The 18,428-nt window shown below is 37.7% G+C and overlaps 1 protein-coding gene across 50 annotated transcripts in view; it reads right to left on the minus strand.

Moving 5' to 3' along the window:
• The window catches only part of RIMS2 (regulating synaptic membrane exocytosis 2), a 534,102-nt gene that overhangs the window by 68,742 nt on the left and 446,932 nt on the right, over positions 1 to 18,428 (minus strand). For 48 of the 50 annotated variants that reach the window (XM_075415724.1, XM_075415741.1, XM_075415702.1 and 45 more), the window contains one exon: positions 6,832 to 7,004. The exons of the other annotated variants lie outside the window; for them this stretch is intronic. In XM_075415724.1, the coding sequence (XP_075271839.1) occupies positions 6,832 to 7,004 (173 nt within the window). The remainder of the gene's footprint in view (positions 1 to 6,831; positions 7,005 to 18,428) is intronic. 50 annotated transcript variants of the gene reach the window in all.

Here is an 18,428-nt window from a genome sequence, read left to right on the forward strand (position 1 = left end):
TAGTCAAAAGTATGCAGAAGAGTGATTTTAGGGGGACTCAAAATTAAGTTGCTGGTTTTGGTTCAAGGACTCAGTCCATCATGCCTGCCCCAGCTGCCTGAATAATGCAACATTTTGCAGTTGAAAAGAGCTGTTGAACATTGTATTGTAACCTGTTGTTCTTATCCCAGGAAGGCAAGGTCACTTTGTTGTGATGTTAAAAAATGTGTTACACCAACATTTTGTGCAAAGAGCTGCAGGAAACTCTATGCTAACATGTTTTCCCTGAAAAATTACATGAGCATTGACATAGCTGTACCCAAGTTCTCTGTCCTCCCATGGCAGAAATTATGCTGGGGGAACCTTATCTATACATGTATATATAGCTGGAGCTGTTGGGAGCACTGCAGCTTTCCCTTGCAAACATATAGCCTGTTTGGCTAGAAAGGTTAGGCACGATTAACTTCTTTCATCCTGTAGTGCAGTTGGAACAACCATTATAATCATTCTGAAGTAGGTTTAAGAAAGCGAACAGCACGTGTACATTGAAAATGGATTCCTCATGCTTGTTATCTTTCGCACAGTTTTTGATATTTTTACCAAAATATAGATTTTCAAAAAATGTTACTGGCTTCCACCCCGTGAAGGAGCTTGCACAAACTGAATTGACATGCTTTTTCATCCAGCTTTGCAAAACACTGCATTTAACTGATAATAGCTGCAATCATAGTGGAAGGCTCATAAAAACAGAAATACTAAGACTACATTATAATGAAAAACTAAGGAACAAATACTCATCAGGAATCAGTTTTAAAAACTACAGATTAAATTCTTTAAAGATTTTTTTGACTGTATGACATAAAAAAGAACTGCAAAGTGAATTTGAAAAGAATCTTTATACCCAACAAGTGAAAGGGCACAGAGAGCATGAAGAACCATTAGGAAGAGAAAGAATTTTGTATCTGAACAAATCCATTACTTAAAACTACATCCTGCACTCCGTTTCTTGTATCTTTAAGTGCCTCTGCAAAATTACATCCCAGCTGACTTTTTCTGCTACAGATTCTCCTTCCTTGGTTGTGTCATCTTCCTACTTAATCAGCTCTATTTCTTCTACTGTCCTGCAGCATTCACTTCTTTTCTTCACACGGGATGTCATTGATTTCTTCCAATACATAGCAAAACACATGACCGATTCTTCCGTGCTGTCTCTGCATTCTCCTATTTATACATTTCTCACCTCTTGCCCCTATCATGGATGCAGAAATTTCTCACTGAATCTCTTCCTACACTGTTTGATTTGCCTAAGTGATTGTATGCTTTTTTCTTATTTCCTTTTCCCCCATGCATCTTTCCTTATTCTTACCTCTAGCCACCTGGTCATCATTGGCTCTTTCCCCAAGCCATAGAAACATGATTTAGCATACCCCTTTAGACATTAAAGCAGAGCCTCTTGCCTTGCTCTCATCAGTTCTGCAACTACAGCCACATCTTCCTCCTTTTCATCTTTGAATTAATCAAACACATTGTTTTAAGTAAATCTCTTGAGTTCTTGTTTTACAATTACATTTCAAACCTTTTCCAAACAACTATCTTTCCCTTTTTACATTTGGTTGAAACTACTCCTGCCAAAGCCCTTGATATTTCTGAAGATTTTGAAAGTACACTGTTTTTTTCTTTGCTTTACAACAGTTAATCATGCTTTAATATGTTACGTCCATTAATTCGCACAGCATTCCCTCTCAATTTTTTTCTCGCTCAAATCTTTCATTCTAAATTTGCTCTACTAGATTCTCATTTTCTGCCCACCCAGTTAACTGCGATGGTCCCACAGGACTGTAGCACTGTCTCCTCTATTGCTGTCCCTGAAACATCATCCTTTCATCAAAGCATTATCCCCTTTGCAACAAAAACTCCCTCTCACTTCCTCTGCCTCCTCCTGCCTACACTAAAATGTTGTTCTATGGCATCTCCTTGTGAATCACCAGTCTCAACTCAGTATCCTTAAACTCGGTATTTCCCTCCAAGACCTCTCTTCTGTTTCTTCTCCCAGCCATGTGGATCATGCATATCATTCTGACCTGCTATTTGGGCAGGCCTGTTAATTCAGGATTCAGTAGGTCCACTTTTTTGTGACTTGCACATGCTTTCTATTTCACATCTCTACCCTCTCTGTCTGCCCACACAGCTAACTGTTTTGTCCACTCTCTAACCATTTCAGTTGCCAGCTACTGCAGTGCTTTTCTCCAGCCCTGGCAATTTACTTACCTTAACCCCTTCCATGATACTGTAGGAAAGATAAGTTTCATAGCCTTTCAATTTGGCTGTGTCATAGAATCATAGAATCATATGTTGGTAAAGACCTCTAAAATCATCAAGTCCAACCGTCATCTTTTTCCATACATCAGTAAAAAGCTGTACTATCTTTTATCCAGTTATACATAAATCATCTTTATTTTCCAATATTTTAGCAGTTGTTCCCTATCACATTTATCTTCTCACATTCAAGACTGAAAGATCAGTTCCTGCTGCTCATCAGACTTGCCCCATCATACACTTGATATATTTTCAGTAAGCATCTCATTTTTTAAATCATTGCCTCTAATGCTTGAAAAGAGCTCTCCAGAAACATTCACAAAGCTGTCTTATTGTCTTTCTTCACATCTCCCTTTAGTACTCTTTGTTGTCAAGATGTCTCCAACCCAGAATTGTAGCTATCTCCTGTCATGTGGAACATTTCTTAATTCTCCTGTGTTTCCCTCTCTGGACTGATATGTCATCTCATGATTTAGACACTGTGTGCTTGGAACAGAGGTTTCATTTTTCATCTGTATTTCAACAGTGTGTAGCACAGTGAAATCCTCCTCTGCGATTACAAAACTATCATGACTAACAGAATTAATGCTTAAGATTGATATTTAGAAAAATGCTAAGGAAGGTTAAGATTTAGAGCAGTATTAAACAGATTTCCTGCAATAAGAATTATGAATGCTCACACATTAGATCTAAGAGGGCTTTTTTTGTCCCTGATATCATCAGGGAGATGGAATAAGAAATAATGTCAGAGAACTGTACATAAGGAATCCTTAAAAATTACAACAGGGAAGCTTGATCTGTGCTTTCTCTTTACTCGCATGTATTGCCAAGAAAGAACACAATTATGTTTTCCCTATAGGACAACCATATGCCAAGGCTTAATTTTACAAGTTTTAATTAAGGCAAAATATGATGCTGCAACCATTTCTGCCAAAAAAGGTTTATTGATTTATTGTGCTCTAGTGCTCCAAAAGCTAATGCAGTTTATTGCGCAGAGGGACTCTTTAAAATAAGCATGGGATGGATCCATGATGGATGTCTGTCTTCACGGTCACCTTCAGATGCACCTCTGAAGTAAAAATTTATGTTGAAAATTCGCATTACAGTATAGCATTTCTTGATGCCCAAGATCTCAAGAACCAGATGACAATTTACTAATATTCTGTGTTGGATGAGCTGGCTGCTGTGGTTCTGTTGGGTCTCTCAAACACCTATTGATATGTTTAATTATTAAGTGATGCTTTGATGATTATTTAATGGTGGTGGTGGGTCTGAAAACATTTTTTGGAAAGATGAAGTTGTCAACTTATAAGTATCTTATAAATTGCCAGGTATATGTTATCTTATAAATTGCCAAGCAAGCAAGAAGGAGGCACTGAATTTACAATAATGCTTAGGATCGATCCTGCCTCCAGGTTTGTCCACTGAATACACAAGTCACCATATTGCAGCATGTTAATGATAGATCACTATGTGTGTATATAAATGTATACATTTACATATACCTGTACGTATATAGGAATCAATCTGTGCTTTTCAGTTTGCTTCTTATCCTAGAAGAATGTTGAGACAATACTAAAAAGATGAGCACTTGTACCACAGGAAAATAAGGTGGATATAGAGAAACCTTCCTTTTTATTCACAACTTACATATTAAAAGTGGTCAAAATGAGCAAAGTGGGCAAATAATACTAGAGGCTGATTTCCTTGTCGGGAGCCAAAATCCAACACAAACAAAAGTCACTGCACAGCAGTCACTTAGTAATATCTTGTTTCTCTATGAAGTAGGGACTCCTGACTTGTGCTGCTTCTTCCTGAAGGCAGAGAGCAGCTAACCAGGAGAGGAACCAGCTGGCACAAGGAACCAGAGGTTGTTTCTCAAAGAGGGATTTACTTTCTGAGAACATTTGAGCTGAAGACTAACCTGAGCGAAAGCTGGAAACCAGGAACACGGTCATGCTTTTTGAGAGGCAGGACTTCAGATCCAGAGAAAAAAGTCTTTAAAACATGCTTTCCCACACTAACATTTAACAGTCCCTGGAACACACGCCAAGGCAGTCTTAAAGACAGCTGTTTCTAAAGAACTGCTTTTGCTGAATTCTAAAATGCAGTCACATGAGTAAAGGAATGATGGCACTTCATGTATGGAAGCAGTAATATGGCTTTATTGGCCCATACCACCCCAGACTGAACACCATGTATTTTAATTCTCTTTTTGTATCACCTTTGCTTTGTGCACGCTCGCGCATGTGTGTGTATGCACAGGCATGTACACATGTAAGTTTGTAGCAAAGGAGGAAAGAGGATTGCCATAGAGCGGTCTGTGCTTACCCTAATATATTATGACCACAGTTATACTGGCAGAAGTTATCTATAGTTTGTGCAGAATTAGCAGGGTAAAAGATATTATTTTTCTCTGAGATTTTGTGCCATTCTTCTGCAGCTGAGAAGGGGTTCAAAAATATTTAGCAAATCTCAAACTCATTTTTTGCTAATGAAGAAGGAAAGAATATTGTATTTCTCACAATGCAAATTACATGGATTTTGCAACACAAAATATCACTAGTTTACATTAAAAGTCATGGTTCAAAGGAATTGTGCTAAAATGTATAAATCTAGAATATTATCTGATAAAACCAGAGTCAGTTGTGCTGAAATGCTTCTGGACACAATACAGCAGCAGAGGTACATGACCTCTCCACAATACAGCAACCCACAACAGTTATTCACGTGGAACAACAAAAAAAAGGAAGACTGCTTATCCGCATCGATTGTCGATCAGCATGCACATTTATCAGTCTACACAAAGAGGATTAAAAAAAACAAAGTCCAAATTCTCTTCTTCCGTACTGCCACAAATGAAAGTAAAGACGGTTCTTTACTTCGATGAGATATCAACAACAAAAGATTTTTCCCTGAAATAATAATTCAAGCAAGGAATGTAATGAGGAATCTTACAACTTCTATTGTTTATTATAGTCAAACCCAAGTCTGGTCTAAACCAATTAAAAAAATAATATGCTGTAGTTGCATGCATAATAATGAGTCAAGTTAGTGTGCTGCATCATTTAGTATGCAGAACAAGTTCACTGAATCTGAGAGTGAAACTTGCTTAAATATGAAAGCATCATGACAGAAAGCAAAACAAGCTGCAGAGAATATAGACAATAAGCTAAGCAAAGGGAAAAAAAAGGGAAGACAAGTAGCGTCCTGGTACAGGAGGAAGGAGGATAGGTCTATAGAAACAGAAGTATGTTTTACCTGTCATCCTCTTTCCCTTCCTCAGCTTGGTCTTCTTGAGCTTTTTCATCATGCCCTGATGTTTTGATTTCCTCCTCATCACAGTTCTCTGCCACCTCTTGCCTTTCCCCCTTTTCATTAATTTCTTGCTCTTTTGATTTTTCCTCCTCCTCCTCTTTTTCTTCCTTCTCAGGAAATATTCCATGTTGTTCATCCCCTTCCAGCCCTCCCTCTTTTTTTCCCTCTATAACCCTTGTCCTTCTGAAGTCAACAAAAATTGAAAAACGCATGCAAAAAGAAAACAGAAAAGAATAAATTAAAGTTAAGGTCATGGAGAAGAGCATGCATGAACTCACAAGAATTGGAGTGCAAAAGAAATGAAATAAAAACTGAGATGGAAGCAGTCATAAGTTAAACCATGAAGGCTAAGACCTAGCCTACAATAGAGAACCTTGGGACGTTTTCTTAGGACAGCCTTTAAGTCCTTCTTCAAATAAAAGTTGCATGGCAACACATCATCTTTAGAAATGTATACATAGCTGTGTGACAGAAGCAATGTGGTCCTAACAATGCTTATACAACAGAGGTTAAGACAATCTTTTCAAATGCACCATTTGTCTTAAGAGGACAATCTTCAGAGAATTAACATGGGCTGACATTGAATTTTGCTCAGATGCAGGTGTGTTACACCTTCCGAGAAAAATAATCTTATATTCTTCCTGCAGCCAAAGCTCCTCTGAGTGTGCACAGGGTGCAGGCAAAGGAGATGCTGTGTTTTGCTCACAGGCACACTATGTACATCTTGTTGAAGAGTAATTCAATGGTTGTACACCTACAGTTAAATTTGAGTACTGTAAGTGTTAAATAAATTGATCTGTGTAAGTATTAAATAAGACTTCTATAGAAGTTCAGCAGCTCTAGTTTGAAAGGAAATTAAGATGCCTCTGACATTGCAGGCACAAATTTTCAAGTTAAACTGTCTTTTCAGCCGTATCAAGAATTTTACAAAATGATTTTCAGAAAGTGCAAATCTAAGTGTTTCTAATGCTTGCGGACGATGTATGTTTGTTATTTTAGTGTATGTTAGTGTAATCCAAGATGAAAAAATTTGGCTAAAAAAAAATACCATGAAGACTTCAAAAAGCATGAGATGAAGAAGACATTTAAAAGAGTATGTTGCAAATTCCCTGCAAATTTCAACCTAGGCAAAATATTAATTTGAAATACAAATATTGACAAATGGTCAGTTACGTAAATTACATGGCTATGGCTGGCACTACTGCTCCTCATGCTCACCTTATTTTCTTGTTTCCTCTTGGCCGCTCTGACTGGACAGACATGTAGCTTGTGCTGCTGAAGCGTGAAGCGCTGCTTGTGCGTGACACAGCTGAGACATCACTGACATCGCTGTCTGAAGACTTGTTGGAAACGTTATCTGAGCCTCGCTGAGGATCCCGTCCTGACCGATACTGTAAGAGGAAAGGGACAAAGATATAGATGTTGTCAGTGACATTACCACAAATCAGCTCTGGAGCTGGTTCCTGATGCTGTCTAAACTACCTTTGTCACCAGACTACCTGAATTTTTATAATGAAGCTTTTAACTGATACAGAACACAAGTTATGTCTTAGTTTCTATTAATTTTACTCTGCTTTGCTATCCCATTCAAGTCATTAGCTTCTCAGCTTCATCCATAGAGAGACTGGTACAAAACTCTCAGGTCTTCCAAAGGTTTCACAAACCTTAGCAAAGGCATCAAAACCATCAGAGAATATTCTTACCACAACTGTTTCACCAGTGCACAAAAGCAAAGCAGAGAGACTTAGTGACTTGCCCATGATCACTGAGCTCATGAAAGATTGAACAGTAGACAGAATGTGCTTCATGCTATCCATAAAACATGTGTTTCTTTTGGGGCTTAGCCTATTTACATGAATTTCTGGTTGACAAATATTAATTTTTTTTTGTTAAAGTAAATAGATTAGATTATCAAACCAAAAGACAATGAGATGTCGTAGCTGTGCAAACAAACCCCACATCTTGCTGAACTATTGGTCTTGGAAATCTGAAAGGACGGGACAGGGCTAGAGATAATTTGTACTGACCATGTACAAATGCCTCCAAAACTAAGAAACTGCGATATTATTTGAGCTTGTTAACAGTATACTCCAAACATGGAACTGGCAGGTGACTGGTGATCAGTGGTGAGCCCATACAACATAAAGCAGTGCTGTGTAGAGGTATTCAAGTTAGATCTGAACAAAATATTATGACATATGTTCTCATTACACAAGTTAGCTCTAAATTAATGTTAAGTCTGTGCCACTCTGCACTGCACTGTGTGCAGCTATAATAAATAGCAGAAAGACATTTTTCCCCTCTTCCCTTCATATACAGATATTTCAGCGTATACAGAAATCTGATGGGTTACTATTGATTATCTTTTCAGAAAAATAGTACTGCAAGATGAATTGTCCGTAATCACCAGGTAATTGTTTGGCTGACACGGAAAGACAGTAAGGAAAGCTGTGAAGAGAAGCATAGGCAGGACTGAAAGCAAACAATGGGAGAAAATAATCTGCATAATACATCAGTGGGTTGTTAAACTCTTGGGGGTAGCAACATTAGACTCAGCCACCTGGAGAAAATAATTTGTAATGTAAAGTGGTAGACCTGTGTAGTCCTGCAGAAGAGAAGGGTGTCCAGGTTTGGCTATCAGATTTGTCCCTTTTTCATGGTTTATAATAACTGTCTTTTGTGACCTACATAGACCATTTGCTTCTGTTCTCTTGCAAAGAATGTCATCTTGGGAAACGTTCTGAAAGGCTGTGCAGTGTCTAAGTAGCATTTCAGAATAGCATTTGAGTGCCTGTTTACCATAAATGAATGTTGCACTTCGAAAGAGTAAGTTATTTTACCTGTTTTAATGCAGGGAACTGAAATAAAGACAAGTAAAAAATGCTTATGCAGGTTACAGAGTACACCTGTTGCAGACAGTGACCAAGCACAGCCTGAACTGCCTGCTTACCTAAAATGCTTGCACATGCTGCAGCTGGCTTCCTGACCGGTACTAACTTATAGTATTTGTGTTCATTGACAAACCACTCAAGCCCTCCCCAGCCTTTAGGTGTGAGAGTGTACTTAGCCAGACATAAGCTCACAGAGTATCTCTATGATTACAGCGTTTAAATGCTGCAATCTTTACTGACTGTTTTAATTCATGTCATTAATATTTTTGACAGTACATATTATTATTAATATATTCATTCGGGAACATAAAAACAGTGATTGAACAGCTGCCCTGATGATCAGAGATAACGGAACATTATACCAGAATAAAAGGATTGTTCTTTTTCAGCAACTGCTTTCAAAAGAGCAACTACTTAGTCCTTTGGAGAAGAAAAAAATATCTACGCCTAGTGACATATGTGTATATTGAGTCCTGTCTATTCAGTTCCACCCACCTAGCCCTCCCTAGAATAATTCTGCCTTGAATACAGTACAAAGGTATGAGTGTAGTTTGTGTTGATTTAGCCTAAAACTACCAAGACTGGGAAGTACAGCCTGGTGTACTGGGCTGCCACGATGCGCTATAGAAAAGGCAACGCAGAGCTGCCCTCAGGCCTTCAGCATTTGCCGACTGTCCCCAGCAGATGCACTTGCTGTGCCGAGCCCTGTGCTGCCAAGGCTCCGCTGCTACTGGCTCCCAACAGAGCTAATGCACAGCCAAGCTGCATATGCCCATACAGACTGCTGTCGTACCAACAGCGGCTAGTGACCTCAGGGTAGGCACACTGCTGGTGTTACAGACCTGATGTGGCTGTCCTTTGGGGATATGAGATAGCCACAGTGTCAGATGTAAAGCATTGATGGAATTGTTAATTACATTCCAATTAAGGGATAGATAATTACCTGTGGTGATTCATAGAATAACAGACCTCAACCTGCAGATCCCACACTGAGCTTGCCAAGCAGTCCACGGCAATGACCTCTTCTGCATTAAATACATGCAAGCAACATGAAGTGGCAAACGATATCAGCGCTGCACAAAGTTATTCTAAGGAGTCATTCTGCCACACACTGAAAGTTTTTAAAACCTACGGTTTTGACTTTATCTGTTTCATTTCCACACCTGGAGGACATCAGTTCTTAAAATACATTTTTCATAGCAATGTGCTTTATATAACAGATCAGACATTTTCATAAATAAAATAACCTTATTGTATTTTTTTAAAGCTAATGCAATAGTAATAATCTAGTGATGTGTGCTGAAGATTGAGAATTTCTATGGCAAGAAATGCAACTTAAAGGTAAGTAATTTCAGAAATACAATATGAAAAAGATCATCAGATCATTACCAGCTCTGTGTTTTTCTCAGTTGTATGTAAAGGTACTTTACATCGAATACTTTCAATTGGATCAGATGGCACAGAAATATTATTTGACCCTTACTATTTCAGGATGTTTTAGATTTGAAATTGGGAAAGTTACTTGATCTTTTCATTACATCTGAATTTTTTAATATACAATATTTGTTTTTAAAATGTTTATTTACACATTGTCTGAGTTACAGTCTCAGCATCTACTAGCTGCCTACCAAAGTAACATATAGAAACTGAAACTAAATCATCTTTCTTGCTGGACAAATCTCAGATACCTCATATCCATCCATGAACTCTGCTGCAAATTGCTCTTCATTCTGCTGCCAAGGTCTACTTTTGACTTTACATCAGACTTAATTTTGTTTAGGAAATGGATTATAATAGTAAGTGTATTGCATGTTAGTGTTTCAGTAGCCGCAGCACCGAAGACAAAAGGAGACATACTGCTTGTCTGACAGAAGCCATGATGGTATTTCAGTTTTACATTTGTTTCTTAAATTGCAGTTCTATATAAGGCAGTTTCTGAAGTGCTCCTTTACCATGTCTCTCCAAAGCATAATGGCACTTCCACTGTGCGAATATTGATTTTAAAAAAGTATTCAGTTCTTTCATGTCATATACTCTGTAAAATGCAACCACTTTTTGCACAAATTTGCACTATTCTTTCTTCAATTTTTGTGTGGCTGATGTTGCCCCAAGGCATTCAATCTTCATATCTTTCATATACTTTCTTGTTTATTTCCTCAATATTTCACTTTCTTTTTTTTTCTAAATGTCACCAGCTCTATGATAAGATCAACTATTACAGTGAAAAGGTCACTATTAACCAAGTGCCATCCACCCATTGTATCTGAAACACTGCTACCATTTCCCATCCCTCTCTGGGGCTGTCCCTATGCATCATGCTGTAGGAATTTGCACCGTCTGAATGCACCCTGCTGCATAACCTCAGCCCCCGTGGCTGGATCCCAGCTGTAACATTGACAAATGTTTGGATCTTCAGATCCAACAACTACACTGTGTGCTCCAGCTTCCCTCAGAAGAAAATAGGGGCATGAGGACAGTAAGGGAGCCTCATGTGCACTGATGTCTCCCATGCTTTGGACGATCAGGAGGTCCAGGCTGTGGTGAAGAGTACCTGCCTACTGTGAAGGTTAATTACATACTGCTTATTTTTTTTTTTTTTTATTTTTTAAATCACAGCCATGGCAGTAAGAAAATTATCTCCTAACTTTTGCCATGCTGGAAATATATGTCTCTCTCATTAGAATAAAGGTAAATTTTCATTTCCAACCCAATCAAGAGTCAAATAATATAGGCAGCATTCTGGACTTAATGGCCCATAAAGCTGTAGGAGTACCCAACCTCTTTAAGCTGTTTCAACAGGGTTCTGCTGCAAGCAGAGCAGTTGATCAAAAGTCACTTTTGTATTTTTAATAGTAAGATGATTATGTCCTATTTGCTGTGTTGAAGAATGGGATAAATTTCATCATTACAGATTCTATCAAACAAGCTTTAAAGTTTCTAAAAGCTCTTTCCTCTGAATTAGTAAATTAATCAGCTGGAGACCCTAACAAAGTGAAAGGTGTTCATGTCAATAGCTTGTAACTGCAATAGATTATTTTCCTGTAGTGACAAATTCAAGATTATTAAAGCTGAAAAGCAAAAACCTGCTCTGCTTCCTAATACAACAACCTCTGCGAACTTTCTGACCTCTTTGTGAACTACCGCTGTGTGACTGATAGGCCACATAGACCTACAACTTCTCTGATGCTTATTTCTTGAAAGAAACTGTTTTGGAACTTCTTAATTCAAAGGGAGTTTTAAAGTGTTTCATATTGCTTTAATCTATTGTTACCAGTGTTCTGTCTTGGACAATATAGTCGTACAATTGTCCAGGCAATTCAAATTGGTAGTGATTTCCAACTGTCTTTCTGTTTTATTATCTTTTTTTTCTTTTTTATAGTCTACTCATCAGTTTTTATTTGCTAGCATTTACATAGGAACATGCAAATCTGGTCAATGTTTTTACTGATCAAAATGTTGGGAAGATATTTCAGACAATTGTCCATTGTGCTACTAGGAGAAGATTAAAGAACCATTCTGGACTGTTTTCAATAGTTTTTTGCCTTTGTTATTTTTTGACAAAAGCTCTTGAGCAGCCAAAGCACAGCAATTGTATGAAATGTTCTGTAATTTCAACTGTAGCTTTCAGTGCAAGTTCACAGCCTCTAAAGGCATTGCAAATTTTAGCTACCACATTTGAAGGAATGTTATTGGAACATTTGATTCTTTCTAAAGCCTTTGTTCATGGCTGCCTAATGAAATCTGCCATTAAAAATAAAACCACATACTTACTAATATATACAACAATAGCAATACATTTATGTAAAGCAAAATATTCATTTTCAGTAAATACCATATACAAATGAATATGTAGAGAGAATATATGTTTATCTGTATCTTGCGTACACACAAACCCAAGATGAAGGCTATGATGACTCTGCCCTTGTGTGTAATTCATACTTAGCCAACTCAATAATCTGTGCTTACGTTTGCCACTCCTGTCAGGCTCTATCAAGGCAGCTGAGGTATAGCTAGCAAGGTCAGCCTCTGCCAGCCCTGCCTTAGCTATCAGCTGCACATGGCATCCATCAGCCCCTTGGGAGATTTAAGTTCTGACCAGGGAGATTGATTCTCGGACTGAGAATCCTGATCCTGACTTCTGCTTTGTAGTCCTGGATCCTATCCTATCTTCCTCCATTTTATTCCTAACACTTTTATCCTGCTTTCTTAGCCTTATATTTTGCTCCTCATGAGTCCCATTAGCACTGTTCCAGCCCTGTTCTCCCTTCAGCCAGTTCTTGCTTTGCATTAGGCACCCCTTGATCTCCTGACCTGCCCCAACTGTACCTCTCTTGGCATTCTTGTCCTGCGTTAGCATAAAAGAGAGAGGTACACGTGGTGGTGTTGTTACTGCTGAGCAGACGGTGCCTGAACCAGCAAATCTAGCTGGATGTGCTGTGGTTCACTGTACATCCATTCCTTACTCCCATTGCTTATTCAACATCATTTTTTCCCATTATTCAGAATATTCCAATCTACTACTATCTTGAATAAAAAGAACTGACTTGTAACCTGATTTGCAAAATCCACCTTCTGAACCATTCTAATCTCCAATAAATTTAGGCCACCGATTCAAACATGTTGGTAAAAAGAAACATCCATATTTCTATTGAAAAAATAGTACTTCAAAAGTTCTCACATATTTCCCTTAGTGGTTTGGTGTCATCTGTTTATCGATTTCACTAACCAGTGCTCACATATACAGTCTTACAAAGGAGCTCCTAAAACCTGATTTTACTATGGGACTCAGCCATGTTGCAAACAGCATCCTACTGCTAAATTATTAAATAAACACTGAACGATGAGAAAGGTCAAGCAAATCAGCAGTGGTCTCTGGCAGTAAAGAAAGGCAGCTTTGGTTGTATTGACTGGAACATAACCAGCAGATCAAGGGGAGTGATTAATTCCCCTGCACTCAGCAGTCATTAGACCACATCTAGAATAATGTATCCAGTTTTGAGTCCTAAAGTACAACAATGAATTTAGAATGAGTTTATTGGAGTGTCACCGAGATGTCTGGGGCTAGAACACTTCCCTGTGAGGGAAGGCTGGGGAAGCTGGGCATGTTCTGCCTGGCAAAGTGATTGCTTTGGGAGTACCTAACAGCAGCCTGCAGGTCAGACAGGGAGGATGTCAAAAAGACAGAGCCAAGCAATTCACAGCAGCTCTGCCTGGTGTAAGTAGGCATATATTTACCATAGGTGGAGTGAAGCAGTGGATCAAGCTGCCCAGAGAAGTTGTGCAGTTTTCATTCCTGAAGCACGTTTTCAAGGCCTGACCGGATAAAGCCCTGAGCAACCTGTACTAATCTCAGATCTGACCCTGCTTCAAGCTAGGGTTTGGACTAGACAGCTCCTGGGGTCCCCTCCAACACAAATTACTCTGTCATCCTATAGGTCAAGGTGATTCTGGAGCTGAAGAAGAAACTGCAAGGCCAGCAATAATGCAGAAGCCACCAGTGGATCACTGTCTAAGGACAACTGGAAATCTAGAGGAGGTAGTCAAGAGTCAAGCCAAATCAAAAGACAAATTATTGTCTGCTTTACATATGTTGGCGTATAGTGCAATTTTTTTAAGGACTCCCAAAGCGCACAATATGAAATAAATATAGGATAGCACTAGAAACTACTGTGGGATTACATCAAGGAGAACTTACAGGAACTGCTGATATTTGGTAAAGCAGAAAGCAGTAAGGAAACTCTTAAGAAGTATTTGGGTCTTTTAATGTGTTTGAGAACTTGTCAACAAGTTTGTTTTCCTACAAAAAAAATTTGTTCCTGCAGCCAGTTTCAAAACACCAAACAGCCTCTTGTTCTGATGTTCTTCTTCATACAATATGACTTTTGGAAGATCAAGACAACCTCTAATTTCCATTGCACTGATATGTGTTTTGAAATCAAGCTGTTATTGATGCAGAATTAATTCACAAAAGATAGCTTCATCCAGTCTAGGGAACTAAGTGTTCTTATTTAATCTACTTTAAGTCAGGATCAAATTTTACAAATTTTGAAAGGAGAGAGCACTGCAAACTTTCTGTTGGGATATATAAAGTTACCACATTATTCCAAAGACTGTTCAAAATCACAAAAACACTGTTTAAAACCTCATCTCTCCTATGAAAATCACAGTGAGTAAAAAGCTGTTGGTTAAAATAAAGTAAACGACAAGTAAAACAACACAGGAACAATTCTAAGCGTCACCTAAAAAAATTCTTAGAAGGCAATCCAAGATGTGTTACACACTGGAGTTAAAATACAAGGTTTATAATGGCCAAGCAGGTGTCTCATAATGTCTCATCAAAAGCTACCTTAAAGTCACTGTTCGTAGAGGGAGCTTCTACTCCAAATGAGGAGCAGGACTCGGGGAGACAACATGTCAGAATAACAAGAGGCTACCACCACTGGCCTGTGTCCTTCGGTAGTATGCCTTGCATAATATTTAACTAGACATCTACTTTAAAAATAAAGAGAACTAATCTCTATTATCTATCAAGGAAAGTCATTGAGATTTTTAAGAAGAGTTTTCATAGCCTGAATGTTAAAGTGAGATGATCTTTTCCATGGTTCTAGTTGATGCTGACAGATTAAAAGGAGGTAGAAGAAAGATCCACGTATAGCATACAGCTACAGTGAAACAGCTATAATTGGCTACATAAACTGGAATGAATACAAAATCTCATGGGTCCTGTGGATGGACTTCACCTTGTTACAAGATCTGATGAATCCAACGTGCCTTAACAAGTTATAGGCAAACTATAGATTGTACTCATGTAGTCAGAATATTCCCAAAATTTTCTGAACAAAAGCAAAGATCTTGAAGAAATAAGAGTCTACATAATATGAAGGTAAATAAATAAGAGCTTCAAAAGTAGAACACTTCAACGAGAATTAAGGGTAGACAGATGTCCAACAATCAGTCCCTCTTTTCTGACATGAAAGTCATTCAGGAAAACAGGAAAAATGGAAAATAAAACAAAGGTCTTTCTAAGATCTATTTGAAACATTTGCTGTCTAAATTCCCTTTAAAACTGCTGACCTCTTGATTTTTAACTGCTATTTAAAACAGGGCAGAGTCAGCCACCAAGTTTCACCTTAGACAACCAGGTCCATAGTCAGGCCTTGTGGTGGTGGGTAATAAACTCTTGATGTCGATCTTCTCAACCTTCCCAGATACACATTAACTTTTTGGCTGTCTTATACAGAAGGAAGAAAATCTATTTAAAATAGAGATCAGCAATCCTTTGCATTCCAGAACACTGTGCCAAGACTCTCGAAGATGCATCATCATGGACACTGTTCTCTGTAAAAAATCTGAGCTGTTAAGTGAGGGTGATATGAAAATGCAGATGTCCAGGGCTTCACAATCTACTGTGCAATTGCATTTAACAGTATCTCCAGTGCTTTATCTGCTGGTGAACTCCAGCATGTTTGTTAGGACGAACTGGTGAGCCTGCCTGCAGTTAACTCCAGCTGTTCAATGGGTTCCGTTTCAGTGATAACTCTTCATTCTGTTTCTGGCCCTGTTTGGTCTTCTAACCCTAGTGAATCCTACTTATGCTGGACAAACAGAACCAAAGTGTGGTTCCTGTATTTGTTTCTGTTCCTCAAGTAGTTCACATGCCATTTCTGTCACCACTGCTCTCAAAATATCTTGTGCTTCATACAGTCTTGCCATCCAGGCAACAGCTTATTTTTTAGAGAGGGTAACAAAGCAGGATTTCTGTTTTAAGAAATCCTCTTTTATCTCTGATCGTTCTACTTAATTCAGGCTTCTTTGAGACATTACATTGAAAGCTCAAGCTAGGAAGTCAAACAATATGCATTTAAAACAGTTTTCATTTAACCTGGATTTTAAACTACATTTCCATAATTTGTTTTTATTCCTTGGGTCTCTCATAAAACACAAAAACAAATAAAAAAGGATGGATAGGCAACTATCTTTTCTTATCACAGAATTTCTGTTTCATTACACTGTATTTCACCCCAAAAGCCTGTTAAATTTCAGCATACCTGATGGTTTGAGAACAGAGATATGAACTTCCCCCTTAATCCTACTCTCTCTGTGTAACATTTAAATATGACTTTCACTAAATTTGTCCTGGGATACAACACCTTCAAAGGAATTCATGCTGAAGAGAACAGCTGGATTGACACATGGGCCATTTGGTGAGTGCTGATTCCTGTAAGCAGAAGTGCCTAAGGACCATGAGTAACATAATTGCTCAAGAACAGGATATAAATATATCTTTGCATGATTCTACTTTATAAGTCTTTAAATCCATAGATATCAGAGGGTAGCCTCCAGAATTAGGCATGATTTGAGGGAAGGTCCCATAATCTTTTCTCTTAATATCTTGGTTTTACTGATTATCAGGACACATCTAGGAAAATCCCTGTACAGTAAGAATATATGAGATCAACTCATAATTTGTCTACAATTTTTCTGCTGATTCATGTCTAACTGAAGGGGAAACAAATCTGCAGGATGTAGACAGGCAAGTTAAACTGCTCAGAAAACATTACTTTTCCTTAAAATATATTTCCTCAGCAGATTTACCCTTGTTACATTGGAACTAGGGGAAAAAACGCTGCAGGGAGATCCTGAGCACGCAAACCCCTCCTAAGGAATAGAAAAACTGAACTCTCCTTTCTCGTTCTCTTTATTCTTCAGTTCTCAAAGAGGGAGTAATTAGGGAACATGTATTGCTTATGTCTGTCATATCGCATTGTAAATACTATAATAATTTATCCCTACTTGCTTGTAAGGTTAATTTGAATTCACTTTTACATAAAATATTCAACACTTATTAACATTGCTTACAACTTCAACTTCACCACATAAACCACTTTAACAGTAGGATAACAACAAGTAACATTTCTGGAAAAGAAACGAAAAATAATTCAGCTGAAACTATACGAAGAATTTAGATAATTTCACAAGACATTTATCTGTATTGCACCTATTCTGGGGTCAAAAACTTCAGTGAATGTTTTTGAAGAGCTTTAATATATACGAATTATTAGAATCCTTGAAGTTATTTTCATTTTACAGATGTTTCCTTAGCATAGCATTTGCATAGCATTTCCTAAATTTATATGACTAGAAACTAGCTTAGAAGTAGGAAAGAAAACACTTCTAACTGCCTCCTAAAAACACCCAGGTTACTTCACAATGCTTGAAACTGAAAGTCAGCCTGTTTAGCAGAAGTGGTTTTATGTTATCATTTCTTAGATACAGAAAACTATGACACGGTGTTTAGAGTTTTGTTTTTAGAACATCGTATTCAAACTAAGTAACATGTAGATATTATTAACTAAGTAGTTGCTTCAGATTAAACTGCAGAAGTATGCAAATCACTAGAATAGTTTTTCACCTGATGGCATGTGTCACTTGGGAAGGAACAGAAACAGAATGATGCATCCTGGTTCTCTGAAATTTAACAGATCTAAGATACTGTATATGAGGAAACAAATATAACATCTTTTGAAAATTTTATGCACTTTGAAGAAAAAAGATATATCACATAAATTTTACTGTGATAACACAAGTTGAACTTCATGACAAAATTGTCGATGTTTGGCTGTATGATAGATAAATTTTTTTCCTCAGAATAAACTGACACTGGAAGAAACACAAATCCCAAATTTCTTTTCAACATAATACTTAAGGTTATTAGATGAAGTATATATATATTCAAGCCAAATACTTAGGACAAGATGCTTTTTTTTTGGGGGGGGGGAAAGAGGCATTGTTTATGCAGACTTTAACTTTATTTGATTAATTTGTCTAAATTTTCATTTTCTACCGTCTTGGAATAATACTAGTAGAATAAGTTTGCTGCAATAATTTCACTAGTCTACTTTTTGTATTACAAAAATGAACATT

This window comes from Opisthocomus hoazin, chromosome 3 (genome assembly GCF_030867145.1).
Source record: "Opisthocomus hoazin isolate bOpiHoa1 chromosome 3, bOpiHoa1.hap1, whole genome shotgun sequence".
NCBI lineage: Eukaryota > Metazoa > Chordata > Aves > Opisthocomiformes > Opisthocomidae > Opisthocomus > Opisthocomus hoazin.